The 20,314-nt window shown below is 31.5% G+C and overlaps 2 protein-coding genes across 3 annotated transcripts in view; one reads left to right on the forward strand and one right to left on the reverse strand.

Moving 5' to 3' along the window:
- Positions 1-14,443, reverse strand: LOC140045200 (MORN repeat-containing protein 1-like). Of its 2 annotated transcripts, none has more exons than XM_072090008.1 (14): positions 14,044-14,443; positions 13,558-13,629; positions 11,911-12,120; positions 11,351-11,441; positions 11,096-11,183; positions 10,606-10,702; positions 9,911-10,021; positions 9,261-9,378; positions 8,399-8,574; positions 8,128-8,259; positions 7,701-7,816; positions 6,602-6,785; positions 3,151-3,249; positions 1-1,261 (listed from the first exon to the last, which is right to left on the reverse strand). In XM_072090008.1, the coding sequence occupies exons 1-14, from the start codon at positions 14,105-14,107 to the stop codon at positions 1,101-1,103; spliced, it is 1,719 nt and encodes a 572-aa protein (XP_071946109.1). In that variant the 5' UTR covers positions 14,108-14,443; the 3' UTR covers positions 1-1,100. The 2 variants fall into 2 exon arrangements, with proteins under 2 accessions (XP_071946109.1, XP_071946110.1); XM_072090009.1 differs by lacking the exon at positions 6,602-6,785 and adding an exon at positions 4,740-4,893 and having other exon boundaries at positions 4-1,261; positions 14,044-14,441.
- Positions 14,337-20,314, forward strand: part of LOC140045201 (45 kDa calcium-binding protein-like) — a 13,791-nt gene continuing 7,813 nt past the window's right edge. Inside the window, exons 1-3 of the mRNA XM_072090011.1 lie at positions 14,337-14,485; positions 18,957-19,243; positions 20,012-20,129. Of these exons, the coding sequence (XP_071946112.1) occupies positions 18,963-19,243; positions 20,012-20,129 (399 nt within the window). The 5' untranslated portion in view covers positions 14,337-14,485; positions 18,957-18,962. The remainder of the gene's footprint in view (positions 14,486-18,956; positions 19,244-20,011; positions 20,130-20,314) is intronic.

Here is a 20,314-nt window from a genome sequence, read left to right on the forward strand (position 1 = left end):
ATCTTATTAAGCCAAAGCCTACATACAAAATGTCTGAAACCATCGCAGCCTTGTTTATATTCGAGTTTTCTCTATATTTAGACAAATCAGATATATCTCACTTATTAGATCGTAGTTTTATTATTATAATCAAACAATTTATATTACAAAATGGATCATTCCACTTACCCGGAAGAGAAATGACGTTAATTGTTAATGTTCTATTTATAACTCTACCAAAGATCGATATTATAACAACACTACTTTATTGATAAACCACAGAAACGGTAACAACGTTTTTTTCATGGATTTTAAGTGGTGAAAAAAAATAAAAAATAAATAAACAACCAAACATATTACTGTACCACCACAAATCAAGACATTTACCTGAACAGGAGACTGCAAGAATATTCAACCAGATTCAACTAAGTCACTGTTCTTCAGTCTTTTGATTCACGAACATTAAAATCATTATAAGATGGTGCTTACTATTTTCACTCCGGAAAATATAATTATTTTTAAAACAAAATTTGCAACCTGTCCCAGGTAGGTTTATCGAAATTCGATTCATGATTTCTGTTTTAAAATCAACTCATTTCAAATTCAGAGTTCATGAAAATTAATGGAAGAATGAAAGCCATACAGTTGCATCTCCGTTCTGAAGCCTTTTCTACACTATCAAACATTATGTGACAAACAAAAAATGGGATGTGCCTACATATGGACACGATGATGTCATATCACCATATTCAAGCATATCACTACCATATTTGGGCACATCAGTTTTTTTTTTTACTATTTTTATAGTATAGACAGAGCTTTACGTGCTGTGCACACATTCATTAACAAATTATAAAATATTTTTTCATTCATGTTTGTGAAAAAACAATAAATACTGTATTTCAAGAATTATTTTGTTCATTATTTTGAATTAATTTGTTAAAAAGTGTTATTGCTTGCTACACTGAAAATGTGTAGCAGAAATATTTCTGCATTGGTTAAAATAAAGGTGTCAGCTGTATAGGTGTCAGCTTTACAGATGTCATATTTACAGGTGTCATTTCAATGCTAGATACATTATTTGAAAATAAGTGTTGCAGACTTCAACAGAGTTTGGATTTCTATTCTTTGTCCGGTGTCATTTTATGTCGGGAACTTTTTGGAGATTTCATCTTTTTTATTTTCTTTTGGTGGTTAATTTTTACAAGTAGAAATATTGGTTCGAGACGAGTATCTAAAAAGGCGGGCATTGTCACATCTTCTATCATAATCACATATTCACCTGGAAAAAAAGACAAAGTTTGATAAATATTATAAACAATATTAATTTTACTGTAATGATCCTTGGAATTAATGTTATCTTGATTGCTTTTTTAAGATATATTGTCCCCTAAAAAATTTTTTTTTTCTTTTAATTTGTTGTTGAATATGCCATTTAATGGCACATAATAGTTATTCACTTTGACCAAAAACTGGATCGAAAAAAAATTTTACCTGAAAAAAAATTAACTCAAAGCAAAAAATACTTCAATTGTCTGTCAGACAATCGTTTTTTGTTAAACCGTTTTGTTTGTCGACTCTACAGCTCACTATGTCGGTCGGTTGGTCGGTAAACACTAATTCAAATTTGAGCACGAGACTGCAGCCATGTATATGGCCTTGTTATAAGTGAAATCATTATTTGTTTTGGTTTTTTTTTTACAGAAGTGAATAACTTACAATACATCTTTAAAAGACCCAATAATAATGATTCATTTTAACCCTGTATATATATTTGATATTTCTAATACATTCATCAAGTTTGGCCTTGATGACCTTCTCAAGGGCCATTAAATATTCAGTTTCAACTTTTAGGTTTTATGTGTTAAAAATGTGTGAATAAGATTAAAGATATATTGTCCTGAAAAAATAATTTTTGTATTTTTTTGCTGTTGAATATGCCATTTTAATTTCACATATTAGTTATTGACTTCGACCAAAAACTGGATTGAAAAAAAAATGATTTAACTAAAAAATTTGTAATTTAAAGCGAGTTTTTTGGCTTTTTATAAGTAAAATCATGGCTTTTCCCTCATTGTTTTTCTTATGGAAGTAAATTATTTCATTAAAACTGCAAAATGGTCTATTCCAATATTTATTTTTTACAATTGATTTTATAATGTGTATTTATCAGTTTTAGTTAGTTTTCCAGTATAGGCTTCAGTTGATGTTATATATTTGTTATAAGATATATTGGTTTTTTTTTATATATTTTTGAATATGCCATTTTAATGTCACATAATAGTTATCCACTTTGACCAAAAATTGGCTAAAAAAAATTACCTGAAAAAACCTCTAATTTAAAGCGAAAAATAGTCAAATTGGCTGCCAGTCAATGGGTTTTTGGTTGAATTTAACCGTTTATTTTGTCATTTTATTTATCACATTTTAAGTAAAAAAATCTTTGCTACAGAAGTGATTAACTTTGTTAAAACTACAAAATGGCCTATTCAAGGTTTGATTATTGTTATTGGTATTATTGTTCTTAATTTTTCATGTTTTTGGACAATACATAACTGTTATATTTTTGGTAAACTGAGACTCATAATCAGAATTTCAGCGGCTGTTGAACTTTAAGTGTCTTTTCTGAATAAACAAATAAGGATGCACTCTTTCACCTCTACATGCAAATACACAGGCATAAATTATAGAGGGCGCCATGTCATCATATGTGAATATGTGGAAATGGGTTTTGTCAATGGTTTTTCTTAATTTTTTCTTTATAATAGTGAGAAAAGATTAGATTCAAGTTAATGGTAATTCTTTAAAATAATGTCTTAATAGTAATATGGAAAATAATGCAGACAGGAATATATGTAATTTTAGAACAAAATACATAACGTGTAAGCTTGATCAAAATTTAATAGTATGTTATGGTACAACAAAAAAAAACATTTCAAAAGTATGGGGAAGGTCATGCAGAAGTCAATCTTTGGATAAAAACTGTAAACAATGATGATATAGTTGTAGTAAGTGGAATGACTTATGTCACCATCCAGCTTAAATTAAAACCATAATCTGTTTTCTTCATGACAAAAACAGGTTGGCATTTACATGACAATAATATGTAGATTAACACCGAAATTGTTTTTTCGGTATACTGTATTATGTAAGACGTTGCAAACGCTATACCTGGTCTTGCGAATCTCTCGTCTCCGTATCGTCGTTCTCGTTTGACTTGCTGCGTCTTTGGATCAAGTTTAGCAGTAATCAATGAATCAGGTATTTCATCTACAAAGTTTAAAAAATTCAAATAGTAATGGATAATAATAATATCAATTTTTAAATAGGTATTGTTCCAGAATCTGAAGTTTATAATGCAGGCAGAAGAATTTATTATGCAAATTTGTGATGCATCAGTGATTTTGACTTTTAGCACAATCAGAATATACAGCTCTGCAGTATAGAAAAATATAATACCGAATGCAGTATTGACAAGGAATTCATTTTAAACACAAGGCAACTGTGTCTTCACACCTTGATGTTTAACGCTTGGATTAACATACACCTGAAGTTAGATAAGAAACCTCAACACTGCACATCTGAACATGGCATAAATAAAGTAGCAAGTTTAAGTAAATTACATACAAGCTTAGCTTACCCACTTAAATCCAGCTTAAAGAAAACATAAACATTATAAACAAAATTGTAATATTAATTTTAGATTAAGCAAAGCAAAATACATAGGTGCTGCGAATGAAATAAAACCAGTTTATAAATCTCTTTGAAACCAGATATGATGCTAATAGAGTTACATGTAAAAGAGCATAAACAAGTAGTTTGTTTGCTATCAACATCCATTTTGTTTTTCTTTTTTTTTAAAGTCCTTTTATTAATTTTTTTTCCCTTTCAAATATGCATTTATTTTAATGAAGACAATTACCAAGATACTTAAACTTAACCAACTTAGTTCTTTGTCATGCTCTCCACCATAGGTTGTCTGTAAAATCATTTATTGGTCAATAATTGTCTTAAATTGTTTCTTTTCAAAAATATGCATTTCATTTAATGAAGACAATAAAAATGCAAAGATAAAATTCTTAAACTTAACCAATTTTTTCATGCCACACCATTTAAAGGTTGTCAGTAATTGTTTTAAATTGTTTCTCTTCAAAATTGATACCAGATAGCAAACACAACCTTTTTGTAAGTATTAATATGACATTATAACAAGGATGGTACACTATACAACATAGCGCTAGTGTTAATAGTATTAGCAATAATGGTTTGACTATGAAGCAATGAAGCATATCAAACATCTGCACATGCTCATAAACCTATCGCAGTTGTGATAGCTTCAGTCTATGCCGAATTAAATTAGGATAGTTTCTAACTTTCACAACATCGACAGTAATAGTATTAGTTTTGAAAAAAAACAATTATTAAAATAATTAAAAACAAAAAAATAATTTGGAATGTGTATATTTCTCAATAAAAAGTATTAGAATAAAAATAGAAAATAAAATCTGGCTCACAACAGGTAATAATTAGTAAACCCCAAATTATTATTCTTCAAATTTGTATAACATCCTTAGCAATTTGATACATGTATGTGGAACAATAGAACTGCAATTGATGTTAATGTGTTAAATTCATAAAATAAATTAATAAAACTCAAATTATTAATGAACCTCAAATTATTAATAAACATCAAATTATTATTCATTAAATCATGTTTCTATTTTTGAAAAAAATTGTTTTTCAACGTGTAATCTTTTCACCTGCATTTTTTCCAAGTTTGGCTCCCAGTCCAAGCTGGCCTGCCAATCGACCAGTTTTCTGATTCCGTAGTTTGTTTCGTGCCTCCTCATCGAGGATGGCATCCAGAACTTGGAAAGGCCTGTAACCCTGTGGCGCACCTGGTAAGATGACAGACTGGAAGAATGGTGGAAAATTTAGGTAAATAACCCCCATTTTTACCTGTATACTAATAAGACGTTACTGGTATCTCAGTTGAACAAATTATTTACGCACCATTTGTGCAATATAGTTTTGTAGTTTTAGTTTTATCTTTGTCAGAAGGTGTAAATTGTTATTACATTTGGAGGGGGAACCACTAAGGATGTAAATCCCTTTTTGAAGATATGTAGGTCTATCCCTGGTACCATACATAGGATATCCTGCATCTCATTTTTGTCTTTTAAATTGAAATTGTATATATTTTTAAATCTTGTTACAAAAATTGTGTATGTTTTTAATGAGATGCAAATAAACCAAATACAAAATGATTGCTTTTTTTGTCTGTATTTGTTAACTTTGTATGGTATTGAAATAATCAAATCAAAATGTTAAGACATTTAATCACTTAAATAACTGTATAAAAATGATTTCAATTTTGATTACTGTTAGTTATTTGAATTAATATTATGTCTAATATAAACAAAGAGGAGGGGAAACCTTTCAACAGCCTGGCATATCTTTATTCAATCTATTTAGTGTTACAGTCCAAATGTATTTTTTTGCATTTCATTTGATTTGTCAAATAGTATGTTAATAGGGATAAGGAAACTCTATCTAAGAAAAATCTACAAGAAATATAATCCATGTGTTAAGCACAGTTCCTACATTACGCAATGCAAAGATATACACAAGTAACTTGGCCAATCACAGTCTGGTTGATTTGTTGCTTGTGATTGGTAAAATTACTTGCATTGCGTGTACATCCTTGTATTGCGTTCTAAGAGAACCAAGCTTTTAGAAAAGATGCTAATAATATTTCTGAAATGAAATAAAAACTATAATATGTTAAGAATGTTTCCAAATGCCTATAGTATAAGTTAAATATCACAACAAATATTTCCATCAATCTATTTTGAAGTGGAATAAATTTAGAATGAGATAGATATCAGTAGTATAGATGTAATTTAGAAACATACATTCAGTCTATTCAACAAGGAAAGAGTGAAATTTCACTCTTCTCTGATTGAACTAAAAAACAAAGCATCTATTGCAATATGTTTGTATTGTGATATTTGCATATTCAATGATATAAATCTACAAAAAAATAAATGTGATTTACGGTGTGCATTGAAAGTATACTGTATGTGAAATAAATACATGATATAAGAAATATAGTACAATCTGACTAGAATAATATGTGATATGAAGAATGCATCAAAATGATTAGCAATGATCGATTCACACATACACAAAAATTTACAAATGTAACAAACTCATGCAATTATTCTGGACAGTACAGAGTCTTCGCACAAGCAAAAAAGTACTGTGAATAGAGTTCTGTGCTTTGCTCTAAGAAACTCATTAGTTATGCATGACTAAGCAACAATCAAAACTGTTCAACGAATCAGGTGCAAGCTTATTGTGTTTGTACTGTACATCATTATTATGCACTCTGGGAGGTTTTTGAAATAAAAACGTTTTTGATGTTCAATGTAACGTTCACATGCATGTATTCATAAAACATTTGTTTCGTATGTGTGAATCAGATAACTAGCTTCAGACAAACTATTTTGACTACTGCTGTACAGCTATTTCAAGCTTTGAATACAAAAGTAATGATGTCTATATAAGTATATATAATTGAAAGATATTATAGGTGATCTATAGGCTACAGGTGCAGCACCTTCTGGTTGAGCCCTGGAGGATCTCCTCTGCTTTGTCTGTGCACCTTCATAAGGTGCCAGCTGTGGCTTCACCGCTGCCTTCTGCTTGCCTGGAGAACTCATTGCTTTTTGTTTACGGTCTTCCTCAGCATCCAGGACAATAAAAGGAAGGTAACCTGGTGGATGTCTAGGCAGCACTAGGTTCTGACAGTTTTAGAATGATATTGTAAATTAAATATATAATAATAATAATGGTAATCTTATACAGCACCTAATTCAATGTTTCTAAGTGTTTTACACACAAAAATAATCCATAAAATATCCTAAGATAACCAAAAAATGAAGAAAACCAAAGAAACCGTTTACAGCGATGTTCTCCAGCACTTTGAAGCTCCCATATAAGAGCTCACTAGAACAGTATTCACAGGAGCTCAAGTGAAAAAAGCATCTGTCTATCCTATCCTCATGTACCAAAATCTCCTGTATTTAAAATGATTAAAGCTGATGCGGCAGACTTTTACTTAAAAAATTTAGTTTATGGCAGCTGAACAACACAAAGGAACCTTTAGAGAAATGAAAGTTGTCGTATGTTTCATCCACACCTAAACGTAAAGGTATGCATTATCATCCTCAACATTAACTGGAATTCAGGTAGGCTGCATGCATCACACATGGTAATCCCTCACATTTACATACATTATAGGAGATACATATAATTTCTATGGTTGTAGACTAGCAGACTATAAGCTAAAGTTCAGTAGCCATTACTGTTCATAAATATATCTGTAGTATTCCATATACAATGATGTAGCCACAAGAAATAGTGGTAGTGGTTCAAGCCACTTGGTTGTCAAGGCCTCTGTGAAAAAGTGGTCCGGAACTGGTGGCCAGGGCTGTGATGTATTGTAAGATAGTTGTTACTACATATAAATAATACAAAGTAATAGAATATGTGCATCCGATGCATTGATATTGAGATATTCAAGGAACACCTAAGTCCTAGATACATCCTTAAACGGACATGATCAAGAGGTTTTTTCCATTTGCCACTTATCACTTTTTCCTTCTCAAAAAGCAAAACAAAATTCTAACACTAGTAAAACTTTCCTAAACTTTTACCTTAAATGAAGCTTTTCCATTTTCTGTTCTTTGATTATTGACAGGTGGTGGTACAGATGTTTCTAGTATTCCATCCTCATTTGCATATTTTCCAGGTGATGAAATACTGTCTTGACCTAAAAAATTAATAAATTGCAAATTAGGGTAATTTTGAATATATCTACTGTAGCAGATAACCAGTGTTTAGAATACAGGTGTTCATTTGCATGTTTTCCATGTGATGAATGCTATCTCCTGACCTAAACAATTTGTGATTTTAAATACTTAATTTAGCAAATTATCAGTGTTTACTTGTGTACAAGTGGCATACAGGTGTTATTACCTCCTGATTAAATTATGGTTGTTTTAAATATTTACTTTAGCAGATTGTCAGGGTTTTTAGGTAACTTAATATAATTTTATAAATAATCCATATTTGGTAATGTACCTGTTACATCAGTTCCATTTTCATTCAGTACCACCGTTGCCATGGTTTCAGTAGCATCATTCACTGATGTGTCATTAGTTAGATCATTCATTCCTTCTTTATTGGTAATCTCTATTTTTGGCGGTACATCAACTAATACAATATAAAACATAAACAAACTTTGAAATAACTATTTTCTTTTCATATATATTTTTTAAACAATTTTAAAAATATGACTTGGATGCGAATACAGCAAAAGTGGATGAAAAGAAAATGATGAACTTTCACCAACCTTTTACAAAAATTTGCGGGGTATCATCCAAGTTGAAGTCAGGGACTGGAGAAGCACTCGTTGAATTATCTGTGCCGGCCGTGGTCAGTGGTCCAATTCCAGCCATGTCCCCTTGGGCCAGCTTATCCTCCAAGTAGCTCTGGATTGTGATTGGATAGTTTATAACTTCATACCCACTAATTTTAACAGTGAAACACAATAGAAATGAAGAGAGATTATATTATGTTATGAATAACACAAATTAAGATATTGTATGGTTTTAAAAAAGTAAATTCAATACTTAAACTTACTTACTATAAAAACTCACTTGAAAATGGAAAAGGACTTATCTAATTCTTAAATGTCATTTAAATAAGTTGTTTTTTTTAATGCATGTCTTTAGGATAGCATTGTTTGATGAGATACAGTGGGTTATAGTACAATGACCTTAGGGAGTACTAAACAGAATGTGACAATTGATTATCAAATGATAATAAACTCCCTTTCCCCTCCTATCTCTACTTAGAACACTGAAGAATGATGCTGATTGATGATGATAATGATAAGAGTTTAAAAAATGATCATACAAATAATGATGACTGGCTGGCATTGACGATGACAGTGATAATGAATAAAGATAATAATGATATTGATGATAATGACAATGCTGAAACATAGTGTAGTAACAGACACTGTTGTGACATGTTTGGCACCCCATACTCGAGGGTAATTCTGTAATCATCGTTGATCACGATATTTAAGCCTATATACTGCTTGCATCTAGTTTAATTAAAACCTTACACAGGTAAACAAGACTACGTGACTTTTATATACTTTCATTACACATAGCAGTCAATAATATGTTTTAAACAAGGTATCTTACTATGGGGTTTCTTTGGGCGTTTCGTCGACGTCTTCTATCATATCAGGTAACTGCAGGCCCTCTGGTGGAGTATAATGCCGAAAACCTGCTGTAATTTTTAACTCTCGACCCACATCCACTGAAGATTAAATAAATATTATAACAAACATTAACTAACCAATCAGAATTGTTAACATGAACTTACCAGACATTACTGAAAAGTATACATGCTGTATGTGTCTTATCCACTTACTACAATTCTGGTCAATTTAATAGCCTACTACCTAGCATTTTGACTGCTAACTAGTATCCAAGATGGCGGATAATGTACAATGATTTTTAGAACTTTCCCAGTACAATTGCGGTCATCTTGATATCCCATATGCGTGCAGTAACAACAGTAACGTACAAACTCTCTCACTTATAATATAGATAATATATAATCTACAAACTATATGGACATTTTTTTAAATAATTGTTTAAAAATATATAATAATGGGAAGATTGAGTTACGGGAATGAAAAGATATTTTAGAGAATTGTTTCCATTTCTATTTACTTTCAACGTTGGAGCTGATTGAAAAAATATGAAGGAAAGAAAGCTGATAGAAAAACATATTCTCATATTAACTTTCCTTTGTTATTATCATATTTATCATTTATTAGACTCACGTTGAACAAGTTCTCCATCTTCTTGTCGAACTTCAATGTGAATGTCAAAAGAAGTTCCTTGCGTCAGCTCAAATGTTGTGCTACCTACAACCGTCAGTCCTTTAGCTTCATCTACGGGGGAACAAAATTGTAAACAGCAATTACTCTAACGGTTAAGGCTTTTACATCAGCATTTATACCCCATTGTATCACATTTGCATTGACTAGCAAACACTAGGGCTCACCAATAAAAATGGAGAAGAAGAATTTCACTAGGCAATGTTTTTTTTTTTAGGTAAATTGCCAAGGATAACCATAAAGGTGGCCTTATCCTGTTCACAAGACAAACATATACACAAGATGCTCTACATAAACAAAGTCTTATTACAAGTCTTTGGGAGTGGAGTTGTAAATTATAATTAGAAAAAATCCTGACATGACATGACTTGAACCCAGGACCCTTGGCATCATAACCACCAAGGCACAACTCCACTATGTGTTGTTCTAGTGCACTTCTATTGGTTCCAAGATTCAGCAGGGGAGTGCAAACATATGGCATCAATAGTCTGTCAAATACAGATATCAAAAGGTAGTTCATAATTTCATTGTAGCTCTCAAAAGTGAAGCGCGCAGCCCCTCTGGATCCGCCCCTGCTTCTCTCTAGCACACTTTACTACAAACTGTAACAGTTTTTCATATATTAAATTTGTTCTTACACTTTGGTCTTCCATTTATCCAAAGCCCTTCATACGTCATTCCGGATGCATGCATCAGAGTTCCCTCTCCATTAAACACGCCATTTCTCCATTGCCCCTGAAACAAGAATGTAAAATCAAGGCAATCATAAACAATGGTACTGTATTCATTGTTGTATGTTAAAAAGTAAATTAAATAATTTAACAAAAAAATATGTTATATAATAATCAAGCATTCTTTATAAGTATAATTTACAGAACATAGGTCCTGGTTTAGGTCATGTATGGAGGGTGTGGGTAAGGATGGATGATGTACTGTAGGCCTAACTTAATGCATAGACAAGCCCTACACAGTACCGAATCCAAGATTTTGAAATAGTGGAGCTAAAAATGGTGAAATGAAGGGCTGAGCTTAATTTGAAAAATCAATTTGTGAAATTTAGAGGGCTTCAGGCAGGCTTGGATCTGCCCCTGACATTTCCCAGGTAAGAATTGTGTAGGACTAACGTACCTCATACACAGAGCCATCAGCAAACCTCAGTTCTCCACCACCTTGCCGTTGATCATAAACCCAATCACCAACAAAGTAGTCACCATTCCTGAAAACCAAAACATGAAAAATCAACAGAACAACTTTATATTAATCGTGTAATTGTAAACCACAGAAAAACTTATGTGTCATGAAAAAAAAGATAAAATTCTATCAGCTTCTTTCACAATAAAATGTGCATATGAATAATGTACTGTACCATTTGATCAAACTTACACATAAGTTTGTGATCCTCCACCATGTCGTTTGTTTTTGTGAAAAGATCCTTCATAAACAGCGCCATCAGCGTACTTCAGAATGCCATGACCTTAAGGTGAAGAAGTTATTTATATAAAATCCGATTTTGATCCGATGGCAGTCTGGTGGATGTATAGAATGTAGAATAGAGCATTCACAGATTCTATGTAAACTTCGGCCAGCAAACCGAATAGAGCTGTGTGCGCATATGGTTTAGGGCCATGAATACAGGTACAGTGATCAAGCACAAACCAAGTATGGTAAGCCAATGATGACAAAAACAGATATATAAATTTGTAGCCTAATTCAGAACAGGACTTGTTACATTTCTACTGACTGTACCCACTCATCCACAATCAGTTCCACAACTTGGTATAGGTATGTATTATTTTTAATTTAAAAATATTAATTCTTGTACTTGATTTGAAAAAAAAAGCTTGGTTGATTGGTAAATACATCTAATTAGGCAAAAATCAAAGCAAAACATTATATTTGTTTTTTTTATTTTGCTTAAAAAATATATAAATACTGTAACTTACCTTCTTTCATATTATTTTGAAACTCTCCTTCATAAACCGTGCCGTCTGGACAGGTTAACACGCCAAACCCAGTCATCTCTCCACATTCAAACTGACCAGAATACGTATTTCCCGACACAGCCCACTTACGAAATCCATGCCCTTGAATCTCTCCGTTGACAAATTCACCCTCGTAGTAGCCACCATCAGCCATTAACAACTTGCCATGACCTATCAATGTAACAAAAAGAGTTATTATATAAGCCAATATTAAAAGGGCTGTTTAACCACCATTTTGTATCCACATTTTTAATCAAATTAGTATTAGTAAAATGTAGTTTACTTTATAAAAAACATAAATATATTATAATTTTATTTCACTTTATTTTACAGGTACAAAACAGAGGTACTGTACTGTATGTTGGAAAGAAACAAACATTTTTTTAATTCTATAACCTTTTTGTGTCTGATAAATAATTTATCCGTTTTAATTTTCTTTCATACGTTACACCAATAATCTGAATACATTTTTTTGAACTTATTAATATCACCATGCGAACATTTTTTTTTTATTGTTCATTAGTGTTTTTTATTAATATCTTATTATTATTGGGATTTCTTTTTTTTTTTTGCTTTACAGTTACATTTAAATTCCTTTTTCATAACTAAATGATGCCATTGTGTTTGACATAATTTTTAATGTTTTAATTTTTTTTTAATGAACACTACACGTACAAAACTGAGCTCAATAATAAACATTAAACATCAGAAATAAATGGTGACAGTATAATTGATTAACCCCTCTAATTAACACCCTCAACAAACATTCAGAATTGATCCAAACATTCAGGGTTAAACACAAGTGTTATGTTGGCATTATTTGTGCAAGGTCTATTGATTATACAGTAAGTTGGTGATTAAAATAATAAAATCTCTACAATTAAAAACCAATGATTATTTCAGTCATTTCAATGCTTATCTATGGTCTTTGATCTTTCTCATGGTTACTAATGTATCATAATCGAAATGAAGTTTTCTTGTACAGTATTATGATTGACCTTGGATTGGTCTACTACAATATTCTAATTAAAATTTATTTACCATTCTGTGAACACTAAAACGCAATGGCAACCGTACTCAAGCAAGTTGACCAATGATCGTGCGACAGATAATTCATTGCTTGTGATTGGTTCAATTACTTGTGTACTAACTACATTGTTGCATTGCATCCAGGTGGGAACCACGCTTACAGCGCAACACAAATAAATTGACCAATCACAATATGATAGACCATTATTCATCGCGTTGTGATTGGTCAAATTACATGCATTGTGCGTACATTTAATCTAAATGGAAACAAATCTTCAGGCCCGTCTCATGCTACACTGTACAAACAAAAAACTTATTAAATGTATGTAATGTTAATAAATTCATTTTCTTGGCAACTGAAACGGGACAAATTTTAAATGGCTTGTAACATGGTGTTCTAAACATTTAAAAACACTGGGTTGGAATGCCATTTAAATCGGTTTATCGGTATCCAATTCTAATTTTTTTTTTAATAATGGATGTTAGATTTGGCTTTTTTTTTAAACACAATCACACATTGTCCTGTTGTTTAGGGAAGAAAAATGAAGCAGAAATATACAGAATGTAATAAAGTCCTACCATGTTTTTTTCCTTCTTTCCATTCTCCTTCATATTTGAAAAACGAGTTGGAATATTTGTACATGCCATAACCTGGTAAATAAAGATGGATGCTTTGGAAGTGAGATAATAATTATAATATCTATTATTGAAATAATATATGCTTTATTCTGTCTTCAAACAAAAAAATAAATATGAATAAATTAATATTTAATAATGCATTATTATTAAAAACAAATGTAAACACATTACATAATTCAATTGCAGGTACGGTTACACACACTATTGTTTATTTCACGGGTCTATTCGTATAGTAAGTTAGTTGGTGAGGGACCTCAAAGTATATACTGTAATAGACAATGTTACAGGCTTTGTAAGCAACCTAACCAGTCCAAAAGATAAACAGGGATTAGACTGTAGCCTATCTACAGTGTAACTACAAGATGGATTCACCTTGGTTATTTTAGCGAGGCAAATGAAAACAATCCAAATCTGAAAGACACCTACCTTCTCGAAGTTGTTTCTTAGTTTCCCCAAGATAATGTTGTCCCCGTGTTACCCTTGATGCCATCTTGGTTATTAGGTACTTAAGCCATAGTATATTATCTATTATCTTACAAATAAAACAGGCTTAGGTTTGACTATCCTGCTGCTACCGACATTTTATCAAAAGCTTTGTATCGCTTTGACAACAACAACATGCACACGTACATATATTTGCAAAGTGATAATTATAATATGCTGCCCCCTCTCGGTTAAAATAATTTTTGGATCGACGGAAAAGAATCGATCGTGTTTATTATTTTCTACCTTTGGCGATCAACCTCTCCTACTCCTCTCTCCTCCCTTCAAACAACAGCAACACGTAGGCCTAGGCCTAAAACCTAGTAAAGTGGGATTCTGTAGTAGGCCTGCCTAGCTGTTTTTTTAATTTAAAATATAAAATAAGGTAAGTCAAGATTTGGATCAACTGCCGTTTTGGCTCCGGAGTTTTTTTTAGGGTTATTCCATTATTAAAGTGGGGGTGTGTGGTTATGAATATTGTGTGCAGGTACGTCAATAGAAATGACATTGAGAGCCCTCTTCTGTCAGTTGACTGGTTCCCGGTCTACCGCCTTGTAATTGACTTAATCATGATCGAATTCCAACAACTTAAGAATATACAACATGTTTACATGATTATAATATAACAATGTAGATCTATCTAATAATGTTTTTATTTTTTTGCAGATAAAGGAGGATCATCAATAAAATAAAATGATAAAAATTCCAGGCATTTAATATACGGTTTACTGATAAAATATAATGTACCAATGAAATAAACCTGGTGTTCTGAAACATATTTTAATAACTTTTGCCGGCCTAGCGCCTTTGTGTAATCTATCTAAATAATTAAGTTAGTAGGCCTATAGTATTAACAAATAAAGGGTTAGGGTTATGTATAATAAAATGATAGAAATGAGGCATTATCTAATAATGTTTTTATTGATTTCTTTTCCAGATTTTTATAGTTTTAAAATTCAAGTACCGTTTTTATAGCGTTATGTATCCTGTAAATGCTAACCTAAAAACGTTATCTGAATGTTTCTTTTTACGTTTTAGAAATGTAATAAAATAACGGTTATTAGTGAACCTAAACATTAACCAAACACTAATGATAGAAAACCACTATGTGATTGCTGGACTGCCACAATGGAACAATAGACCTAGGTATGTTAAACAAAGAAATCACATCAAAGCAGGGTGGAGACGGAATTTTAAGACAAAGGCGTTCTATACAAATGCAAATCTGGTGGTGGAATACAACATGATCAATGCTGACAGAAATTCACGTAAACTCTGCAGTAAAAAAAAATGTAGAAACATTATTTGCTATTAAATCACTATATAAAATGTTCAGCTTGTTTAATTAATATACTGTACAATAATAACCGTACTATGATTTTCTTGTTTAACCTGTTTTGAACGTCTCTTTTATCTACTACAAGTACAAGGAATAATTTCGCCAGTGTGGCATAGCAAAAAGCTATACAAAACAACCTTATTGCTACACATTTCGAAAATTGTGTAGCAAAAAATACAATACAAAACTATGTTTCTCGACTAAATCAGTTTGATTAGCAATTTTGCTAAAATTTTGAAATGAAATTTTTCACTGTACTACAGACTCCCACTTATAATTTTAATGCTAGTCGATATATGATTTCTATACTATACTTACTGTTTATTACAGCTCATACATAGTTGCTATTCTCTTGAGGCTCAAGACGACCAAATAGACAGTTTGATATCCAAGTACAACTTGTAACTAGAATTTAATTCGTCACTTTGACGAATTATAGGTGATCATTTTTATCATTTTATTGACATTCATATTTTTTAAACATGCACCTACGTTAACATACAATCGGAAAATGTTGATGTATGCCATCCTATTATACGCTTATAGTGCTGAGTTGTGCCTATTTATTATGCCATATACAATATGTACAGTATATACTGTACTGTGTATATCTATATACAGTGTAGCATAGGTGAAATTACGGGACCCACATCATGTTCTAATTTTCTGGTATGATGACGTTGTCAAAATAAACTTGAAGATAACAATATCGAAAGATAATGAATTGAGTAATAAAATATAACAATTGGAAGAAAATTTGGCACGTAGAAGGGCGGTGCGCGCTATTTAAAAATTGTATAACTTTTACGAAAGCGATGAAAAAAATACTTTTTAACTTCAACTGGCCATACGGTAACGTCACAACATCCGATAGGCTTAATTTTTATATGAATTAATATAAGCTTCGCTTGATGACGTTACATAAATGTCAAAATGTTAACATAGTTCACAAAATGTTATGTTTGCAAGTTTCAGAGAAAAGCGCACAAAAATCATACAGAAAGAAAGAAGAGAAATAAAAAGTTGATGTTGATGATGATTTCGTACAATCACAAGAGGTTATCAGCAACTTCGTTGCGGATAACTAATAAAGATTTGATACAATAACAATAGGTGATCATTTTATTCTAAAAGATCACCTAATTATGAATATTAAATTCCTGCTTCCAGACGACGTCACACTTGGGTTTAATCAGACCTTAAAAAACCTAGTATTCGATTTTCTTTACCAAAATGATTATATATTGTACCGTTACTACTGTATTATTCCAACATGTAATTGCTATTCTCTCTCTCTCTTTTATTTCTAGGCGTTTTTTAAAGATAAATCAGTCCTTAAAAACCTAGCTATTTTGGTTTGAAATAATCATAACCTATTGTACCGTTATGTTGATTTGTTAAACAGTACAGTACATAAAATTTCTTCAAATTCAATATTCAATTTGAATGAAAAAGCTAAACGGTAGTGTTTCAAATTTTGAGTTTAAAAAAAAATGGTTGGGAAGAATAAATATTAATAAAATATATGTAATCAGGTTAAGAAACGAAAACCGCTGTAGCATAGTTTTACTTTTTTTTATCGCTGCACAAAGGTGTCTCATTGAAGCTTACAATATTACATAATAAAGCATATAACAATATCATGACATGGAGCTATGTATACAAACTAAAATATGGCACATGTATATAAACCAAGATCAGTTGTCTTCAAATCACTCATTTTTCGAAAAACTTTCAACTATATTATACAACTCCGATATTTTACTGCGTTCTCGATTTGATTTTACTGCGATTTAAACCAAGGACCATGCTGCCGAAGATAGGACCACATTTGTTTAATGGATTTGATGACTACCTGAACTTTTTCCAACGAAGGGGTTTTTATCCAACTGCCAAGGATTGCTCGTACTGTAATGTACCAATGTACATGTCTACTCGTAACCGTAAGTGTTCTCATCATTAATTATCATAATTACATTTAAAAAGCGTAATTTAAATATTTATAACCTGTACCATTATACTTATGTCTTTATTATAACCTGCATTTTATGTGCAATTATTTAGTAATTTTATGTACCATTTATTCAGTTACTGTAATGTAAGTTAAGTAATTAATTAATTGTAAGTAAATAATGATGAAATTTAATAAAAAATATTTATATTATTGAAATGAATTTCTAAATAAAAATACATTGTCAATTTAATTTTGTTGTTGTTATGTTTGGTTTATTTTTTGCTATCCTATGTATTATGATAATTTTGCTATTCTATCTATTAGAATATTTATATATAACAACATATCAAAATCTTTTAATAAAGAAACTAAACAAAATTTGTAAAAAGTATACATGAATGATTTGCATTTGTATAGAACGCTTTTGTCTTAAAATTCCGTCTCCACCCTGCTTTGAGACATGATTTCTTTGTTTAACATGCCTAGGTCTATTGTTCCATTGTGGCAGTCCAGCAAACACATAGTGGTTTTCTAATGTTAGTGTTTGGTTAATGTTTAGGTTCACTAATAACCGTTATTTTATTACATTTCTATAACGTAAAAAGAAACATTCAGATAACGTTTTTAGGTTAGCATTTACAGGATACATAACACTATAAAAACGGTACTTGAATTTTAAAACTATAGAAAACTGGAAAAAAAATCAATAAAAACATTATTAGATAATGCCTCATTTCTATCATTTTATTATACATAACCCTAACCCTTTATTTGTTAATACTGTACTAACTTAATTATTTAGATAGATTTAGATACACAAAGGCGCTAGGCCGGCAAAAGTTATTAAAATATGTTTCAGAACACCAGGTTTATTTCATTGGTACATTATATTTTATCAGTAAACCGTATATTAAATGCTGGAATTTTTATCATTTTATTTTATTGATGATCCTCCTTTATCTGCAAAAAAATAAAAACATTATTAGATAGATCTACATTGTTATATAATTATGTAAACATTTTGTATATTCTTAAGTTGTTGGAATTCGATCATGATTAAGTCAATTACAAGGCGGTAGACCGGGAACCAGTCAACTGACAGAAGAGGGCTCTCAATGTCATTTCTATTGACGTACCTGCACACAATATTCATAACCACACACCCCCACTTTAATAATGGAATAACCCTTAAAAAAAACTCCGGAGCCAAAACGGCAGTTGATCCCAAGATTTTATATAGTCAAAAATTATCGATAAAAATATTGTTAGAAACAATGGTCCGGACAAGCAAGGCAAGGCCGGCCTACTAGAGAGGGCCTAGGCCCTAGTAGTGTAGTACTAGCCTAGTAGAAGTAGAGGCTAGGCCTAAACCTACTAGCCCAAGCTAGAGGCCTCAGTAATTATTTGTAAATGACACACCTCTCCCGGGGTCACAGTGCATTATTTGATTATATATGCATTACACCCAAAAACAAAACGCCTCCCCTAAAATAAACGCCTTTCTCAAATAAATACGGTATTACTATTATGTTAATTTATTTTAATTTGTGTTTTGTTTTCCAGATTACAATGCAATTAAAACAAGAATATTGTCTAGCTATACTTTCAACACTCCTTGTTATAGCAACGAGTAACCCAATAAAAAAACTTTTGAAAACAAAACAGAAGAATGTGGAGGAAGATCGGTTAGAGATTGAACCACCGGAACACATAGAGGGCGTGCATATGAACCGCGATGGCACACTCAACAAGGAGTACCGCCAAGAGGTGTTTCTTGGTCCGGATCACGACCATTTCGAGAAATCAGATGATGAAACAGCTAAGAAATTGTTAACCAAAGTGTTCCATGAGTAAGTAATGGAATACGATGTACATAGGGTACAGTACACAATCAATCGTTAGAAACTACAAGGACACAGGTCTTTGCTGCATCCGTACCAGGTATTCAAAGGAAGGAAAAAATATATTTTAACAGGGTTTTTGACAGTAGGCCTACTGTACATGTATGGCATTCATTTTATAGCTTTAACCAAATTTGGGGAAAGATGGGCTTGAAGGGAGGGGGAGGGGTGGTTTGACATCCTCTCAGAAAAAATGCAATGTACCTATTTAATTATAATTGCCCATTAAGATTACCACAGTGTTAAATTCAGTAGTAAATATATTTGTAATTGTAATTAACAAATAAAAATAAATAAGAGTAAAAAAAGGCCTCAAGACCAGAAAAATACAGTATTAACTAAGTACAATTAGCTCATTCCGTTTCTATAAGGCAGAAACATAAAAAGATCATTCATAATGAGTGGTAGTATAAGGCTATTTCATGAATTAGCTACCCTACTCCAAAAACTATAAACACATTTATTCATTATTATTAATAGAATGAAGGAACAGAAACAAACATACCACTTGCACTAGAGTATTTACAGTAGGCTTATGTAACCACATCCTAAAGCTCTGTCTGTCACATCATAAAGTTTTATAGTGTAGACAGAGCTTAAGTGAATTGTAACATAACAATGCTTTTACCAAATAACCTCAGCTATTGTTAGGATTGTGTATATATATATGGCAATCCTTCAGAAGCAGATTCACACTCAATTTGATTTCCGTTTCAGGGTAGATAAAGATAATGATGGCACCCTGACAGAAACTGAATTAGCCAACTGGATCTTCTCAAGAACAGAAGAACATTATCAGAAAGCAATTGCAAAAAATAAAGACATTTTTCCCAAGGTACACCATTGATATCTTTCTTTGTAGTTCAGCGATGAGGTCAAAGGTTGGATGGCGAATTTGGTTAGTGACAAAGATATTGGGGAGATTAAAGGGTTTTACCAAGAGCATTGATTGTAGAGTAGGTTGAAATTAAACTTGGTGGCTCCTTTATTGTGTGAAATAAAAAGAAATTCGAATTGGGC

Source organism: Antedon mediterranea, chromosome 3 (assembly GCF_964355755.1).
Source record: "Antedon mediterranea chromosome 3, ecAntMedi1.1, whole genome shotgun sequence".
Lineage (NCBI taxonomy): Eukaryota > Metazoa > Echinodermata > Crinoidea > Comatulida > Antedonidae > Antedon > Antedon mediterranea.

Excerpts from the sequence above, each read along its gene's own strand:
- LOC140045200 (XM_072090008.1), bottom strand. The coding sequence starts at position 14,107 with ATGGCATCAAGGGTAACACGGGGACAACATTATCTTGGGGAAACTAAG. Across the intron at positions 13,630-14,043 it reads TAAGAAACAACTTCGAGAAG|GTTATGGCATGTACAAATAT; the intron begins GTAGGTGTCTTT and ends TTTATTTACCAG. Across the intron at positions 11,184-11,350 it reads GGAGGATCACAAACTTATGT|GAATGGTGACTACTTTGTTG; the intron begins GTAAGTTTGATC and ends TTTGGTTTTCAG.